The sequence below is a fragment of the Capricornis sumatraensis genome, chromosome 16, assembly GCF_032405125.1.
Source record: "Capricornis sumatraensis isolate serow.1 chromosome 16, serow.2, whole genome shotgun sequence".
Lineage (NCBI taxonomy): Eukaryota > Metazoa > Chordata > Mammalia > Artiodactyla > Bovidae > Capricornis > Capricornis sumatraensis.
This window is the reverse complement of record NC_091084.1, coordinates 52,430,348-52,449,571: the sequence shown is the minus strand read 5'-3', so window position 1 is coordinate 52,449,571 and position 19,224 is coordinate 52,430,348. Positions and strand designations below refer to the sequence as shown.

Sequence of the window (19,224 nt, the reverse complement as noted above, 5' to 3'; positions counted from 1 at the left end):
GAAGTAGTGAAGGACAGGGAAGCCTGGCATGCTGCAGTCCATGGGGTCACAAAAATTCAGACATGACTGAGTGAACAACAACAGAATAGAGACAAAGCATCTATACCTTATAGGAATAAAATATATAAAGAATTTGGGACAGAGCCCAGCAGGTAGTGCTGTATTAGAAGGTCTAGAGCTCTCTCGGGTCACCCTTCACCTCTTCCTAGCCTGCCGTCCAGAACATGCTGTCCATGCTGGACACTGCCATTGCCCTCTCTTCTGTTGAAGAGCTGAGAAAAGGATAGAGCAAGCATTCCAGTTAGCTCTGGAATACTTGGGTCCAATTCAAATGATAAATTCCTCTGCCTGGCTCTAGATTAAAGCTGCAGTGAAAAATGAAATTGAGAGCTATGAATATCCCCTAGATTGGAAGATTAAAGTTATTTGGCAAGATCATAGCAAGTATCAGAACTGAAAACTGGCCAAGTCTAACTAGTTTCAGTCAGTGGTACTGGAAAGCAAAAGTCTCATTTCCACTCACATTCAAATAACTTACATGACACATGTAGGGTGACTGACTTTTTATTCAGTTTCCACTAAGGAACAAACTGACTGTGGAGCTTAACGGGGCAGGGATTGCCAGGTGTCAGAAAATAATAGGAGCTCAGCTGAGCAGCCAGAGCAACAATAGGAGCAGGCCGAAACGCAGAGGCCAGGCCTCATGGAGCCCAGCCCCATTCATGCTCTCAGCATAGAATCTCGCCACCTCCTCGTTGGGGTTGCCCAGGACAGGGTCGAACCACATCTGAATGCAGCGGCCGCTGCCCCGGCTGTAGTTGCTGGCCCTGTAGGAGTGACTCCAGATTTCATTGCACAGAGCAGCAGGCGTGGGGAAGTAGAAGTCGAAGCGATGGCAGGCAACTTTCACTGGACACTGGTTGTACCCTGTGGGGAGGATAGAAGCCTGTAGCCACTGGGTCCAGAACCACCTCTTGCTCCACCAGCCCCACAGCTGCAAGTCTCCATAAATCCTTCCGCACCCCCACCACCCCTTCCAAAGCCCTCTCTCCCCACCCCCCCAGCCCTCACCTGAGGTCCAGTCCCAGCCCCTGTGCCAGTTGCTCTTGCAGGTGTAGGAGGTGCGGCAGTCTTCCCACCAGCTCTCACAGTCCTCTTTGCAGAGGGGCGCATTCAGAATCCGTTCTTTGCGCCAGCTCTGATTCACCTGGGTCGGAGAACCAGGGAAGGAGGGCTCTAGTCAGCCAGGGATCTCAGCTGCTACAGCCCTGATGGCGTCCAGGGCAGAGAGAGAGGCAGTGACTCCACTGTTGACCAAACTCAGTTTTAGCTGCTCTCTGCTCAAAAGCCAGTAATCAATGGGACTTCCCTGGTGGTACAGTGGGTAAGATCGACCTGCCTATGCAGGGGACATGCATACAGCCCCTAGTTGGGGAAGATCCCACGTGCCGTGGAGCAACTAACCCTGTGCTCCACAACTATTGAACTGGACTCTAGAGCTGGAGAACTGTAATGGAGCCCAAGTGCCACAACTACTGCAGCCCTCGCACCCTAGAGCCCGTGCTCCACAACTAGAGAAGCCACTGTAATGAGAAGTCCATACGCTGCAACCAGAGAAAAGGCCGCACAGTAATCAAGACCCAGGACAGCCATAAATAAATAAAATTGTAAGTAAAAATTAAAATATAAACTTTTTTAAAAAAGAAAAGCCAGCAATCTGGAGAGAAGTTAATTCATGTCCTGAAGCCAGCTCTAGATTATGTTCAGCCATGCCCGTTTTTTAAGGAGAAAAGGGAAAGAACCTCAGGGAATCACTAAGGCAGGAAGTTAGATTATACATCATTCTCCATTGTGCACCAGCTGGCTGACTTCAGATACCATATTGCCCAGTGACTTGCCTGCAGGTTTGCTAAGCGAGCTGTTTGAGGTACAGAGCTAATCATTTTTTAGCTACTTAAGCAATTCTTCATCCTTACTTTTTTAATCTAGGAAAAGAATCAATAGGTTAGGCAAGGCATGCTATCTATTCAGGAGAGCACAAGTCAGGAGTTAGGTTAAATTGCCTGGTGATTTCACCCCTATAATTAGGTTGTTTTAAGGTTAGAGGAATCAGAGATCAAATTGCCAGCATCCACTGGATCATCAAAAAAGCGAGAGAGTTCCAGAAAAAAATCTATGTTGGCTTTATTGACTATGCGAAAGCCTTTGTATGGATCACAAAAAACTGTGGAAAATTCTTCAAGAGATGGGAATACCAGACCATCTCACCTGCCTCCTGAGAAATCTGTATGTAGGTCAAGAAGCAACAGTCAGAACTGGACATGGAACAACAGACTGGTTCCAAATCGGGAAAGGAGTATGTCAAGGCTGTATATTGTCACCCTGCTTATTTAACTTATATGCTGAGTACATCATGAGATGCTGGGCTGGATGAATCACAAGCTGGAATCAAGATTGCTGGGAGAAATATTAATAACCTCACATATGCAGATGACACCACCCTTATGGCAGAAAGAAAAGAAGAACTAAAGAGCTTCTTGATGAGGGTGAAAGAAGAGAGTGAAAAAGTAGGCTTAAAACTCAACCTTCAGAAAACTAAGATCATGACATAAGATCCCATCACCTCATGGCAAATAGATGGAGAAACAGTGACAGACTATTTTGGGGGGCTCCAAAATCACTGCAGATGGTGACTGCAGCCATGAAATTAAAAGATACTTTCTCCTTGGGAGAAAAGTTATGACCAAGCTAGACAGCATATTAAAAAGAAGAGACATTACTTTGCCAACAAAGGTCTGTCTAGTCAAAGCTATGGTTTTTCTAGTAGTCATGTATGGTTGTGAGAGTTGGATTATAACGCTGAAGAACTGATGCTTTTAAACTGTGGTGTTGGAAAAGATTCTTGAGAGTCCATTGGACTGCAAAGAGATCCAACCAGTCCATCCTAAAGGAGATCAGTCCTGGGTGTTCATTGGAAGGACTGATGTTGAAGTTGAAACTCCAATAGTCTGGCCACCTGATGTGAAGAACTGACTCATTTTAAAAGACCCTGATGCTGGGAATGACTGAAAGCAGGAGGAGGAGAAGACAGAGGATGAGATGGATGGATAGCATCACCGACTCAATGAACATGAATTTGAGTAAGCTTCAGGAGTTGGTGATGGACAGGGAAGCCTGGTGTGCTGCAGTCTATGCGGTCACAAAGAGTCAGACACGACTGAGTGTTAGAGGGTAACAGAAATGGGCAAACAGGAAAGGGGCAAACGAGGTGCTCCCATGACCCTCCTCAGACCAGAATTCCTGGAGTGTCCCTGCAAGTGGCTGTGGGTGGATCAGCTAGGGGCTGTCCTCTGCTGAGGGGCTGGTGCCCATACCTCCTGGATCCAGGGCCCCAGGTTAGGTGAGCACTCATAGAGACAGATGTCCTGAATAAAGTGGCGCTTGCATGCAGGCTCCATCTTGCCGCAGTGGTCCCAGTCGAATCTGTACAGGCTGGAAATATCCTTATGGGCTTCGATACTGGTGTTGACAAAGCAGCAGGCATTGTTTTTCCAAGGGCTGCACTGTTGAGGGCGGGGAAGGGGAGAGGGACTCAAGGGTGAGCTCTCACACCCAGCACAACCAGAATGTTCCCACCTCTCCCCTTCAGTCCTTGATTCCCCAACAGTCTTCAGAGAAACATCAGGTGGAGGGACACTTTTTGGGGGACAGGGTTCTCCAAGACTGTGGAATCCCAGGGGTAGCAGTCATCACAACATTTATTAATTTAAATTTTTATTGAGCTCCTATTGCTAACTCAGGCATTTTTCTAGGAACTGGGAACACAATGAAAACTTAGCACTGGATAATTTCTTTGGGCAAAAACAGGAGAGGAACAGGAAATTTCAGTTTTCTGGAATGACCAGATTAAGCCTCTTTGGGAAGGTGATAAAGACCTGAAGGTGAGGAAGCAAGTTAAATGAACCACAACCCCAGTACAGTTCTAATTACAGAAATACACAATGATCTTATGAATGACTGAAAACCCATGGCCTAGAATTTAGTATAAAAGCAGAATATTAAGGGGACTTCCCTGCTTGTCCAGTGGTTAAGAATCTGTCTGGCAACGCAGGGGATATGAGTTTGGTCCCTGATAGGGGAACTAAGATTTCCGCATGCCACAGAGCAACTAAGTCTGTGCAGAGCAGCAAACAGCCTGTGGGCCACAACGAAGACCCAGCACAGCCAAATACAAACTTATAAAAAAAGAATTAAAAAAAGAAAATCAACCCCCTCCTTCCCCCAAAAAGGTCTCTCCAGGCCTGCTTCCTGATTTGAGTAACACGGAAACTCAGCAACCAAGAAGCTGAGCTCTAGGCATTGTTCTGACCACACTGGGCACACAGTATGTGTAAAAGAGTCGATGCAAACTGAAGAAAGAGCTGTTCAGGGAACTTCCCTGCCTCTACCAAGGACGGGGGTAGACGTTCCCTGAGGCAGCTCTTCCCCATCCCAGATGACCCCTCAGCCTACCTGTCCGTGTAACTTGTCCTCGGGACCTGGTTTTTCCTTATGGTACCTGGCATTCATGCAGACATTGAGAAGCTGAGTCCTGGGCCGGGCTGCCCCTACAGCAGCCACACACACCAGAAGGCACAGCAGTGGTGTGATCTTCCAGGCCATGCTTGTCCCTGAAGAACCAATTTCCTTGAAGGCAGCAAAGAAAGTCCAGGTGGATCCTCAGGCTGTTAATAATAAATTAGGAGGGTGGGTGGAGCCTAGGGCGGGATTGAGCCCTAGTAACCCTAATCTTCCTAGTCTCAGGAAGATTGGGATCAGACACAGCCTTTTGAGACAATATCTTCCTGGCTTTTCTACAAGGTCATGAGCATCAAGTAGTGCAACTGACAGGTGGAGTTTGGGCAAAATTCAGAAATAGCCAGAAAATTGCCAGAGGTCCACAATCACTCCTTTGAAATCCTTGAAGGCAAATATTTCAGAGTTTAAACTTTTAAGATTTGTTGGCTGAAAAAACACACAGTGTAAGAACTATGAGTTGAGTGAACCACACATCTCGGTAGAAGGTTGCTTCTAGTCACAAGGTAGATACCTTTTTTTTTAATTGGAAGATAAAGTGAAAGTGAAGTCGCTCAGTCGTGTCCAACTCTTTGCCACGCCATGGACTGTAGCCAACCATGTTCCTCCATCCAAGGGATTTTCCAGGCAAGAGTACTGGAGTGGGTTGCCATTTCCTTCTCCAGAGGATCTTCCCAACTCAAGAATCGAACCTGGGTCACCCGCATTGTAGGCAGACGCTGTATCATGAGCCACCAGGGAATTGGAAGATAATTGCTTTACAATGAACCAACTCATTGGAAAAGACCTTGATCCTGGGAAAGATTGAAAACAAAAGGAGAAAGGGGTGGTAGAGGATGAGATGGTTAGATAGCATCACTGATCCAAGGGACATGAGTCTGAGCAAATTCCAGGAGATGGTGAAGGACCGGGAATCCTGGCAAGTTGCAGTCCATGGGGTCGCAAAGAGTCAGACGACTTAGTGACTAACAACAACAATTGCTTCACAGTGTTGTGGAGGTCTCTGCTGTAAATCAACATGAATCAGTCATACCCTCTCTTTCTTGAGCACCCCTCACCATTCCACTCCTCTAGGTTGAGTCAGCTGCAAATGGGCACTGAGCGTTGGCAAGAGCCAAGAGCAGTGGCAGCGGCTGCACAAGGGCGTTTGTCACCCGCCTCTGTGGGAATTAGGGACTTCCCTGGTGGCTCAGACGGTTAAGCGTCTGTCTGCAATGTGGGAGACCAGGGCTCGATCCCTGGGTTGGGAAGGTCCAGGAAATTGAGCCCTGTGCTGCTGCAGCTGTTGACCTTCAACACCCCCTGAGGAAGTTCAAGGTGGAATGTGCCCCAGGGAATCTGCTGGGACAGGTCTTTAGATAGTTAGATATCTTCAGGAGTTGATTTTATGATTCCAGTCCTTGCATCTCCTCATATCTAGAGAAGCAATAAATCCCTTCATGGTAACATCAGGTCCTCATGACTAGCAGAAAACCTCTTGTAAAGTAAGCAATTGATTGCATTAAATTCCTTCACCAAAACCTTATATATTGACCTTCCCTGACTGCGCCTTTGGAGTAGTCTCTCAGAGCTATCTGAGGTGCTGCCTCCTGGGCTGTAGGCCTCATTTTGCCCCAAATAAAGTTTAACCCGCAGTTTTCAAGTTGTGCATCTTTTTTTTTAATTTATTTTTTAATTGAAGGATAATTGCTTTACAGAATGTTGTTGTTTTCTGTCAAACTGCAACATGACAGCCATAGGTATACATATATCCCTCCCTTCAAGTTCTTCATCTTTTTTAGTTGACAGTTATCACAGAGTGCCAGGCTGGGCTCTCTGTGTTATATAGCAGCTTCCGGCTAGTTATCTATTTTACACCTGATAGTGTATGTAGGTCAGTGCTACTGTATCAATTTATCCTACCCTTTCCTTCTCCCACTCTGCCCACCAGTCCATTTTCTACATCTGCATCTCCATGTCTTCTCTGCAAATAGGTTCATCAGTACCATTTTTCTAGACTCCATATATATGTGTTAATATACAATATTTGTTTTTCTCTTTCTGATTTCATTCTGCTTAATAGACTCTAAGTTCATCCACCTCACTACAGCTGACTCAAATTTGGTCCTTTTTGTGGCTGAGTAATATTCCATTGTATATACGTACCACAACTTCTTTATCCATTCATCTGTCTATAGATGTCTAGGTTGCTTCCAAGTCCTATGTGTGTGAAAGTCGCTCAATCTATCTGACTCTTTGCAACCCCATAGACTATACAGTCCATGGAATTCTCTAGGCCAGAATACTGGAGTAGGTAGTTTTTCCCTTCTCCAGGGGATCTTCCCAACCCAGGGATCGAACCCAGGCAGATTCTTTACCAGCTGAGTCACAAGGGAAGCCATGCTTCAATGTCCTAGCTATTGTAAATAGTGCTGCAGTAAACATTGGGGTACAAGTTTTTTTTTTGGGGATTGTGGTTTTCTCAGGGTATATGCCCAGTAGTGGAACTATCACATGGCAGTTTTATTCCTATTTTGTTAAAGAATCTCTGTATTGTTCTCTATAGTGGCTGAAATTAGAATCAATTTATATTCCCACCAACAGTGCAAAAAAGTTCCCTTTTCTCCACATCCTCTCCAGCATTTATTGTTTGTAGTTTTTTTTTTTTTAATGATGGCCATTCTGATTGGTGTGAAGTGATAGCTCATTGTAGTTTTGATTTGCATTTCTCTGATATTGAGCAATGTTGAACATCTTTCATGTATTTATTGACTCTCTGTATGTTTTCTTTGGAGAAATTCTGTTTTAGCCTTCTGCCCATTTTTTGATTGGGCTGTTTTTGGTTTGTTTTTTTTTTTATATTGAGCTGTATGAGCTCCTTATATATTTTGGAGATTAATCCTTCATCAGTTGTTTGTTTGTAATTTTCTCCCATTCTGAGGGTTGTACTTTAATCTTGTTTATTGTTTCCTTTGCTATGCAAAAGCTTTTAATTTTAATTAGGTCCCATTCATTTATATTTGCTTTTATTTCCATTACTCTAGGAGATAGGTCAGAGAAGATCTTGCTGTCATTTATGTCAAAGAGTGCTAAGCCTGTTTTCCTCTAAGAGCTTTAAAGTTTCCACCCTTAAATGTAAGTCTTTAATCCATTTTGAGTTTATTTTTGTGTATGGTGTTAGGAGGGCTTCCCAGGTGGGTGGGGGTAAAGAACTCACCTGCCAATACAGAAGATGTCAGAGACATGGGTTTGATCCCCGGATCAGAAAGATTCCTTGAAGGAAGGCATGGCAACCCACTCCAGTATTCTTGCCTGGAGAATCCCATGGACAGAGTGGGATTCCCTGGTGGGCTACAGTCCATAGGGTTGCAAAGAGCTGGACAAGGCTGCAGGGACTTAGCACACACGCAGTGTTGGGAAGTGTTCTAATTTCATTCTTTTACATGTCACTCAGTCATGTCTGACTGTGCAACCCCATGGACTGTAGCCTCCTCTGCCCATGGTATTTTATAGGCAAAAATACTGGAGGAGATTCCTACTCTGGGAATCTTCCCAACCCCGGGATGAACCCACATCTCTTGTGTCACCTGCGTTGGCAGGTTAGTTCTTTACCACCAGCTCCACCTGGGAAGCCCCTCTTTTACAGGTAGCTCTTCAGTTTTCCCAGCACCATTTATTGAAGAAGTTGTCTTTTTTCCATTGTATATTCTTGCCTCTTTTGTCAAAGATAAGGAGTTCTTTGTACAGCAAGAAGATCAAATTAGTCAATCCTAAAGGAAATCAACCCGAATATTCATTGGTAGGACTGAAGCTACCCTTTTGTGGATCACTGCCTTGTTGTGGCAAAGGGGCTTGTATAACCTGATAAAGCTATGAGCCATGTCACGTATGGCCACCCAAGATGGACGGGTCATAGAGGAGAGTTCTGACAAAATGTGACCCACTGGAGGAGGGAATGGGAAACCACCCCAGTATACTTGCTGTGAGAACCTTATGAACTGTATGAAAGGACAAAAAGACATGACTCCGAAAGATGAGTCCTCCAGGTCTGAAGGTGTCTGATATTAAAATTTAAAAAAAAACAAAACAACTAAGATCATGGCATCTGGCCCCATTACTTCACAGCAAATAGAGGGGGAAAAGGTGGAAGTAGTGACAGATTTCCTCTTCGTGGGCTCTAAAATCACTGCAGATGGTGACTGCAGCCATGAAATCAGAAGACATTTGCTTCTTGGCAGGAAGGCTATGACAAACCTAGACAGTGTGTTGAAAAGCAGAAATATTACTCTTTGACAAAGGTCAGTATAATCAAGGCTATGATCTTCCCAGAGGTCACATACCACTATGAAAGCTGTATTTTGTAAAGAAGGTGGAGAACGGAAGAACTGATGCCTTCAAACTGCTGGAGAAGACTCCTGAGAGTCCCTTGGACAGCAAGGAGATCAGACCAGTCAATCTTAATGGAAATCAACCCTGAATACTTGTTGGAAGGACTGCTGAAGCTGAAGCTCCAGTATTTTGGTCATCTTATGTGAAGAGCCGACTGATTGGAAACGTCCCTGATGTTGGGAAAGAGGGCAGGAGAAGAGGGCATCAGAGGATCAGATGGCCAGATGGCATCACCGATGCAATAGACATGAACTTGGGCAAACTTCAGGAGATGGTGAGGGACAGGGAGGCTTGGTGCGCTGCAGTCCATGGGGTCGCAAAGAGTCGGACATGACTGGGTGACTGAACAATGACAAGAACTGATGTTGAAGCTGAAGCTGCAATCCTTTGGCCACCTGATGCAAACAGCTGACTCATTGGAAAAGACCCTGATTCTGGGAAAGACAGGGCAGGAACAGAAGATACCAAATTGCTATGATTTATTCAGTAATCCCGGATAAATACTTTGGTATTATGTAGGAACTTGGATGATCCTTTCAGTTTTATTCAGTACTGTTTTTTTTTAGAGACCATGTACATTTCAGATCATCAGCCGTAATGTAGCAGATAGGTGAATTTCTGTTTTAGAGAGGATTGCCACGTATTATACTCTCACAGGTTCTTAGGAAATTTTGTGGAATGTTTATGAGTTACTGAAATTAATTTATGAAATATTTTCATGGAGAAGGAAATGGCAACCCACTCCAGTGTTCTTGCCTGGAGAATCCCAGGGACGGGGGAGCCTGGTGGGCTGCCGTCTATGGGGTCGCACAGAGTCGGACACGACTGAAGTGACTTAGCTTAGCTTAGGAACAGAAGGGGGCAACAGAGGATGAGATGGTTGGATGACATCACAGACTCAATGGCCATGAGTCTGAGCAAACTCTGGGAGATAGTGAAGGACAAGGATGCCAGGCATGCTGCAGTCCATGGGGTCACAAAGAGTAAGACATGACTTGACTGAACAACATAGGTCAGTCAGTGACTGAAATCGCTAATGACTTAATCCCTATAGATGGCAGAACGACATTCTTTCGCTGGCAATTTTATCAAAAGTAATGCAAAATTAGATAATACAATTGTATGCGCTCAGTGATCAAGCACATGTTCAATGGGGAAATAGCTACACTGGTGGGATAATTAAAATAATAACCTCACATTCATTCTCAGATGAGATTTTGACAACAAATGACTGTGAAAAAGTTTACAACAGTATCTTTATTTTGGAGCTCCAAATGCAGATCTATGTTTAAAAAAAAAAAAGCTCTGCTGCCAGCTCTTTCCCGTTTCATTATTTAGCCACTATCAGAGACCCTGTGACCTGGGGCAATGTCAGAGAACAAAAGCTTGGAGGTGGGCATGAACAACAGTTCACCTCTGGGGTCCAGGGCGGGTCCTGAACCCTGCCCCAGAGCTGGCCTCTCAGCCTTCATAGCATCTCAATCTCCTGACCTCTCACACTGAGATTTGGGAGGTGCCTGCTCCCGCATCCCACTGCTCACCAGGTGCCTGGTTCTCCTAAAACACCCAGAATTCATTTCCCATGGCTTCTAAAGCTTATGCATCCACCTGCTCACAAAGTTGCCCTGCCCTCACATTGCCTCCCATCTCCTGCAGAACTCCAGCATCTTGCCTGGGTCTCCTGGATGGGGGCTGAGCTGAGTGGCCTCCAGGCTGACTCTGCCCTAAGGGATCAGGGAAACCTGGAATTAAATTCCCACATAGCTCTCCTCATCCTCCTTGTGTCCTCACTTTTCACCCTTCCACAGTCCAATATCCCGCTACACATGTTTATTGTTCACTGTTTAGGTGTTCGTTCATTTACTAATTCATTCATTCCAGGATCCAATCATCTCTCTATGGACCCTGTCACTCCCTGATCTCCGAGAGCACAGGAGACATCTATACTCTCGGAAATGCCACATGGTTCACAATTAGGCTCCTTTGGGAGCACAGAGTCTAACAGCTTTAGAGCACAGGCTTCCGGATCCCAGCTCTCACGCTCCCTCCACCCCCGCTTGACCTTGGGGGAAAATAACTCACATTATCTTGAGGCTTAGTTTCCTTACCTGAGGATTAAATGTAGTGGGGAAGCCCTAACAATCACTAGCCAACTGGGCACGGACTGAGAAGTCACTTGGGGATGGGGAACGTGCCCCAAGTCACTCAGTTCAGCTCAGTTTAGTTCAGTTGCTCAGTCGTGTCTGATCCTTTGCGACCCCATGAACTGCAGCACACAGTAGGGACTGCCCAAGTCCGACTCTGGACCCTTAAATCCAGGGCTCCTTCAGCTTTTGCCCCCTGTACCTTCGCTGTGCAGAGGTTCCCATGGAGTGACTAACAGACTCGTGGGGGAGTACTGGGAGGGCTGAGAAAGCCCTTTCTCCACTCAGTCAGTTGGTGATTCTTTTTTGGCTATGGCCTCTTTCTAGAGCCAGTGCTTTCTTCCCCTCCATGCCACATACATCAGCCTGTAAACCCCTCCCCATCTTCCTGGTCTCAGCTCAGATCTTGGTCCAGCTCGCCCCTCCCTTCTCCCCTCCCACCCCCACACCAGTCATGACCCTGACACCACCACCCCTCCCCACATGGTCCCAGACTTAAAGCTCTGAGCACTCAGTGCAGTGCTGAAAGGCAAAGTCTTGGGTTCTACTAACTTGTAGTTTAACCTTGGGCAGGCCCCGATTCTGCTTCTGGATTCTCTGCTTTTAGGGATCCTTCTAGAGTGGTTCCTCCCAGTTCAGATCCTTTAGTGCTTTCTGGGAGTGCCCTAGGGTGTGTAGCTCAGACAGGTGGGTGGAGAGTAACATACCTGGGAGGAACGCTGGCTCTTCGTCTGGCTCAGGCTTCTGTTCTGTTCTGCTCTGCAGTCCCCCTTGCCTCACTCTAGGGGACAGAAGAGCTTAGTGGCCTAGGAGACGGGCCGTGGGAATGTGGCCCAGGAGAGGCTCTTAGGATAGGGCGAAGGCCACCCAGGAGTTAATTATTGCATGTGGGCTCCAGCCAGACCTCCGTGGGAGGGTGGTGGGTAGGAGTGAGTGGATTAATAGTGCAGGCCCAAGGTCAATTACCAAGCCCCACTTACTCCATTTTCTCCCCTAAACTCAGTTCTGAGAAAACCTTGCAGCCTGAATTGCTGGGATCCTTTAAAATAATCTGTTCCGCTTCTAACCCCCTCATCCTGTTTTACAGATGAAGAGAATGAGACCCGGAGAATCAGGACAGAGCTCATTGCAGGGCAAGGACTGGACTTCAGGGCTCCAAGCTCCGGGGCACTTGAACAGAGTGTTGTTCTTGTTCAGTCACTCAGTCATGTCTGACTCTGCAACCCCATGGACTACAGCACATCAGGCTTCCCTGTCCTTCACTGTCTCCCTGAGTTTGCTCAAACTCATGTCCATTGAGTCAGTAATACCATCCAAACATCTCATCCTCTGTCATCCCCTTCTCTTCCTGCCCTCAATCTTTCCCAGCATCAGAGTCTTTTCCAATGAGTCAGTTCTTCACATTAGGTGGCCAAAGGATTGGAGCTTCAGCGTCAGTCCTTCTAGTGAATATTCAGGGTTGATTTCCTTTAGGATTGACTGGTTTGACCTCCTTGCTGCCCAAGGGACTCTCAAGAGTCTTTTCCAGCATCACAATAATTTGAAAGCATCAGTTCTTCAGCGCTCAGCATACAGAGTGCAGAGTTCCCATATCCCCAGCTTATAGAGCCACTGACTCTTCAATCTCATCAGCCTCAGGCATCACCCACTTCCAGCCGTAAAATCATAGATGTTCAGTTTACTAGAGCCTCAGCTGCCCCAAGGCCCTAGCTCCTCTCCCTTCCCCATCCACTCACACAAGTCCACTTTCTCCAGCAGCCAATAGTCTACTCTAATGCAGATTCCTCAGCCCCCACTCCTACCCCAGCCAGGAACAGAGCCTTCCTTTTACACCCTCTGAGGCCAGGTTGCTACCATTGGTGGAGAAAAAGAAAAGAGGAGGAAGAAATAAGTTCAGGAGAGAACGTTGAGCTCCCTTGTGTTGAGGTGCAGTGTGCAACCTGGCGTGAGGTCGTGGTAAAAGAGAAAACCCAGGGAAGGGTCCATGTTGGATGTGGAAGCCATTAGCCTACACATAGCAGCAGAAATTTAAAGAATATGGGGCCTAAATACTGTTGGAGGACTTCCCTGGTGGTCCAGTGGTTAAGAATCCACCAACCAATGCAGGGAACATGGGTTCAACCCTTGGTCCAGGAAAATTTCACATGCCTCAGAGCAACTAAGCCCTTGCACCACAGCTACTGAGCTTGAGTCCTGCAACTACTAAGCCAAAGCACCCTAGAGCCCTCGCTCCACAAGAGAAGCTATCACAATGAGAAGCCTGGACACCACAACCACAGAATAGGCCCTGCTCGCTGCAGCTAGAGAAAGCCTGAGCACAGCAATAAAGACCCACTGTAGCCAAAAAATTAATAAAAAATTTTTAAAAGGTCTCATTAAAAAAAAAAAAATGCTTGGAAAGGGCACAGGTCTGGGCCCATGGAGCAAGGAAGTGGGGGGAAGTGTGCAACTGGGAGCCAGAAGAGGCAGCTGGATTACTGGAGGAGAATCAGCCAAGAAGGAAAGTCCTATAGGCCTGCAAAGAAATTGACTCCAATGCGGGGAAGAGGGAAGAAATGGGCTCCCAGAAGACCCCCAGCTTGTGCCCCGTTTTCCCTCTCTCGCAGAGTGAGCCATTCCTGAATCTTGTGACAGACAACCTGGAAGGGTTAAGCCCTCTGAACACCTGAGCAGGTAGAAGGCAGCTAGGATCCCCAGACATCCCTCCTGCCTTTACAAGCCCAACTCAGCCTTCTCCTGATTGGAGAAGCATGGCCATGTGTCTAGGAATGCCCCAAAGCATTCTCCTATACACTCATCTAGGGGCTTCCCAGGTGGCACAGTGGTATAGAATCTGCCCGCCAATGTAGGACACGCAGGAGACACCGGTTCTATCCCTGTGTTGGGAAGATCCCCTGGAGTAGGAAATGGCAACCCCTTTCCAGTATTCTTGCCTGGGAATTCCCATGGACACAAGAGTCTGGCAGGCTATAGGCCAGGGGTTCACAAAAGAAATGGACAGGGCTGAGCACACACGCTCACATATGTGTTCATCAGGATGGACTTTCCCTGTCCTCCATTCTCTGCCCCTGCACCAGAAGGTGATTATAAATTGGACTTTATTGATGCTTTTGAGCTGTGGTGTTGGAAAAGACTCTTGAGGGTCCCTTGGACTGCAAGGAGATCCAACCAGTCCATTCTAAAGGAGATCAGTCCTGGGTGTTCATTGGAAGGACTGATGTTGAAGCTGAAACTCCAGTACTTTGGCCACCTCATGTGAAGAGTTGACTCATTGGAAAAGACCCTAATTCTGGGAAGGATTGGGAGCAGGAGGAGAAGGGGATGACAGAGGATGAGATGGCTGGATGGCATCACTGACTCAATGGACATGAGTTTGGGTAAACTCCGGGAGTTGGTGATGGACAGGGAGGCCTGGCATGCTGCAATTCATGGGGTTGCAAAGAGTCGGACACGACTGAGTGACCGGACTGAACTGAACTGATAGTCCATCCACTCAGGAGTGATGTTTGGCCCCTGAGACCTCAGGGGTTCAGAAGAAGAGGCTGGCAAGTGGGAGGTGAGCTGGACCCATGAGTTCTAACCCATGAGGAGTCCCTGCCCTTGCTGAACCTCATGCTGGGCTCTGAATCTGAGGCCCCATTGCTCAGACCACCTGGCCAACAGGCAGGGACACAGTCAAACAGCCACTGTGAAGTCGATCCTGAGAGTATCTGCCTGGATTAGAAGCTTAATACCAGCCAAGTTAGCCATCAGCATCCTTGTGGACCCCAAACTGAAGGCCACTCTGTGACCAGACAAAGATAACAGAAAGGTCTTTGGCCCTGCATGGGTAGGGGCTCTGGGCTGCAGGAAGTGGGGATGGGAGAAGCTGGAGCTTTTCCCCAGTGCGAGCCAGCAGCATATGTAATTGCTTACCACCCATCCTCATAGTTGAGAAAAATATAATTCCCAGGCAGCAAAGAGGGGCTAGGATTCAGAGCTGAGTCTGATTCCAAGCCTGGTTTCTTTCATGAAGAAAGGAGAGCACTGAGAGGGCATCAGAGTCTGAGGACTGCAGATCCAGTGTTTCTTCTCTGGCCTCATTTCCTGCCCTTGTCCTCTTAACCTCTATCTTAGCCACCTAGAAATCCTCCTTGTGCGTCTATCACCTCCAAGACTTTGTACTTCTTGAACCTTCTCCATGAAATGTCATTCCTCCTGCCTAATCTGCTTGGTCAACACTACGCTCTCTCTGGAAACCTTCCCTCGCCTTTCTGGGCTTCCACAGAACTGCACCACACTCTGCTCCCCTGGAGCAAACCGTCAGCTCAGTGTGCTAAGAGTTGTCAGTTATCACGTCTGTCTGTCTGCCCCCACCAGAGAGTACAAGGTACTCAGTTGCCTACCTGTCGGGTGACACAGCCAGAAGGCGTCTGTTGACCGACAGACTGAGTGAGTGGATTCCTTCACTTCCTAAGCACCTCCTCTGTGCTAGGCACTGACCCAGGGCCAGGGGATCTGACACAAAATGACACAGACATGGCCTTTGCTTTCAGGTGTGTATGTTTTGTAGGGAAAGTCAGACAATAAGACAGTGAATTGATATCTATACAAGAGGACCAGTGATGTGATGAGAAAGTACCCAGGTGAGAAGTAAGTTCTTTTGGTTGGGTTGTCAGAAGTCATTTTGTTGTGCTAAGTCATGTCTGACTCTTTTTGAGGAATTAATTATAGGATGAAATCTAAGTGGCTACAAGAAGTCAGCCTGCAGAGTATAAAAACATTCTAGGAAGCTCCCTGAACACAGGGAGTCAGCCTGCAGAATATACAAGAACATTCTAGGAACCCAGAGAGGAGGGGACTTCTGGGCCACTGAAGAAGTTTGGTTTTTCCAGCAGATACCATGGGAAAGCATTTAAAGTGTTGGAGAGGGGGTGTCACAAAAATAAAACATTTTTTCAGTATTTGTTTTCATTTTTAAAAAAGTGTCCATCATATAGTAAAACTCCAGGGTGAAAGTTTGATGATGAATAGGATATTTGCCATCCTCAAAATATCTACCTACAACATACTTATTAATTACAAAAGGGGAAAAAGTAACGGAGAAACCTGGCAGACCCAATCCCAACCAAAAGGTCAGTTAACATCCTCAGGAATGGGCCAACCTGACACCTATGCCCCCCTGCCACCATGACGCAGCAAGAGCACACAGAATTGCTTTCAGGATATTCGTGTCCAAAATGCAGAACCTCAGTCAGATAAACCCAAACTGAGAGTTATTCTACAAAATAACTGGCCTGTGTCTTTCAAAGATGTCAAGGCCATAAAAGAACGAACCTCGTGGAGACGTGGAGGCCGGGCCAGGTAGGCGCGTGCGTCCGCTACGGAAGAACAGAGATTTTTGCTGTGAGAATTAACAGTATCTGTTCAATGTGGTAGACGTTCTGGCTCATGAATCAGAATTACTTGGACTAGTGAAAGAGTATTTAGATTTTGCTGAATTTGAAGACACCTTGAAAACATTTTTGAAAGAATGCAAAATAAAAGGAAAACCATTATCTAAATCTACATGTGGCTCTTTAAGGGACCCCAAATCATTGAAATTCCAGAGGGATCTCCTTGCCGCGTTTGACAGTGGAGACCAGAAGGTGTTCTTCAGGCTGTGGGAGGAGCACATCCCCAGGCCCATCCAGGATGGCGACTCTCTGGCCCAGAAGCTGGAGTTCTACCTTCACATCCACTTTGCCATCTACCTTCTGAAGCACTCCGCAGGCAGACCTGACAAAGAGGACCTGGATGAAAGGATTTCTTATTTCAAAACCTACCTGGAGACCAAAGGGGCGGCCCTGAGCCAGACCACGGAGTTCCTGCCTTTCTACGCCCTGCCTTTTGTTCCCAACCCCATGGTGCACCCGTCATTTCAAGAACTCTTCCAGGATTCTTGGACTCCAGAATTAAAGTTGAAATTGGAAAAGTTTCTGGCTTTAATGTTCAAAGCCAGTAACACGCCAAAGCTTTTAACATTGTATAAGGAGAATGGACAAAGCAATAAAGACATGTTGCAGCAGCTCCACCAGCAGCTGGTAGAAGCTGAGCGGAGGTCCATGACGTACCTGAAACGGTACAACAGGATCCAGGCCGACCACCACAACCTCATCGAAGTCACGGCAGAGCTGGTGGATTCTCTGGAGGCCACAGTCAGTGGCAAGATGATCACTCCCGAGTACCTGCAGAGTGTCTGTGTCTGCCTCTTCAGCAACCAGATGCGGCAGAGCCTGGCGCGCAGCGTGGACTTCACAAGGCCCGGCACAGCTTCAACCATGTTAAGAGCCTCCTTGGCACCCGTGAAATTGAAGGATGTCCCATTACTGCCCTCCTTGGATTATGAGAAACTGAAGAAGGATTTGATTTTGGGGAGTGACCGCTTGAAAGCCTTCTTGTTGCAGGCTCTACGCTGGCGCTTGACCACATCACACCCCGGAGAGCAGAGGGAGACCGTCCTGCAGGCCTACATCAGCAACGACCTGTTGGACTGTCACAGCCACAGCCAGAGGAGCGTGCCTCAGCTGCTGCAATCCAAGAGTGAGGTGGTACGGCAGTACATGGCCAGGCTCATCAACGCTTTTGCATCCCTAGCAGAAGGTCGCCGCCACCTTGCCCAGAGCACGAAGGTGCTGCGGATGCTGGAGGAAAGGCTGAAGGAGGAAGACAAGGATGTCGTCACCCGGGAGAATGTTCTCGGGGCCCTGCAGAAGTTCAGCCTCAGGCGCCCACTGCAGACAGCGATGATTCAAGATGGCCTCATCTTCTGGCTGATTGACATCCTGAAGGAGCCCGACTGCCTGTCTGACTACACGCTCGAATACTCAGTGGCCCTGCTCATGAACCTCTGCCTCAGAAGCGTAGGGAAGAATATGTGTGCCAGGGTGGCGGGCCTGGTGCTGAAAGTCCTTTCGGATCTGCTCGGCCATGAAAACCACGAGATACAGCCATATGTGAACGGAGCTCTGTACAGCATCCTTTCCATCCCATCCATTCATGAGGAAGCTAGAGCAATGGGAATGGAAGACATCCTTCGCTGCTTCATCAAAGAGGGCAATGCCGAAATGATCCGCCAGATCGAGTTTATCATCAAGCAGCTCAATTCAGAAGAGCTACTGGATGGTGTTCTTGAATCTGATGATGATGAAGATGAAGATGATGAAGAGGACCATGACACTATGGAAGCTGATCTGGACAAGGACGAACTGATCCAGCCCCAGCTTGGAGAGCTCTCGGGGGAGAAGCTTCTGACCACGGAGTACTTGGGAATCATGACCAACACGGGGAAGGCGAGGGGGAAGGGGACGGCTGGCGTGCAGTGGGGTGGCCCGGAGCCCCTGCGCCGGCCTGTCACCCCCAGTGGCCACAGGACCGGGTACCCAGCGTAAGTCCAGGCTAAAGGAGGCAGGGATTTATTTTCCTAAGCTTTGTTTTGATGAACTGCAGTGAAAGATGTACGTATTTAAGAAGTCACAATAAAATGTTCACACTATAAAAAAAAAAAAAGAACAAACCTCCCTCCCTCAAATGTCCATCAGTAAGTGAATGAATTAAGTGTGATCAATACATAGAATGGAATATTGCCCAGCAATGAAAAAGAATGAACTAGTATCTGTAGATGAATATGGGAAGATCTCAGAAACCTTGTTCTTGTGGTAAGAAACATGGCCAGTGAAGAACTCTACTGAGATGCCCGTTATCCCACCTATCAGTTAAGAAGAAAATCAGCTTAGTAGAACATTCAAAGTTTGACTCTCTACTGTGTTGACCACATGATGGGGACATAAGGCACTCATACATTGCTGGTGGGGGCCACATTGATACAACCCCTGTAGAATTACAACTATCAAAATTATAAATCCAAATGCCCCTTGACCCGGCAATCCCTCTTCTGGAATCCAACACTATAGCATTCTACTATGTATATTGTTATTCACTGTAGAATTGTCATTAAAAAAAAAAAAAACAGAGACAATGCAAGCTTTCCTCATGAGGGTCTGCCCACCAATATCTCCTTCCCAGCCCACATCTAGTAAGGGAAGGAAAGGGAAAGAAACTTCAGGAGCCAATAACTCATCTGCCAGTCTCTCCCCAGCTTCCCTCCACCAATTTTCTT

The 19,224-nt window shown here is 47.1% G+C and overlaps 1 protein-coding gene and 1 pseudogene across 1 annotated transcript; one reads left to right on the top strand and one right to left on the bottom strand.

Annotated features, from left to right (window-relative positions):
• Window positions 1-646: 646 nt before the first annotated feature.
• On the bottom strand, window positions 647-4,662 carry LOC138092547 (folate receptor alpha-like). Its single transcript, XM_068988567.1, has 4 exons — window positions 4,513-4,662; window positions 3,375-3,563; window positions 1,072-1,207; window positions 647-927 (listed from the first exon to the last, which is right to left on the bottom strand). The coding sequence occupies exons 1-4, from the start codon at window positions 4,660-4,662 to the stop codon at window positions 647-649; spliced, it is 756 nt and encodes a 251-aa protein (XP_068844668.1).
• Window positions 4,663-15,605: 10,943 nt separating this feature from the next.
• Window positions 15,606-18,496, top strand: LOC138092207 (lisH domain-containing protein ARMC9 pseudogene; annotated as a pseudogene).
• Window positions 18,497-19,224: the final 728 nt, after the last annotated feature.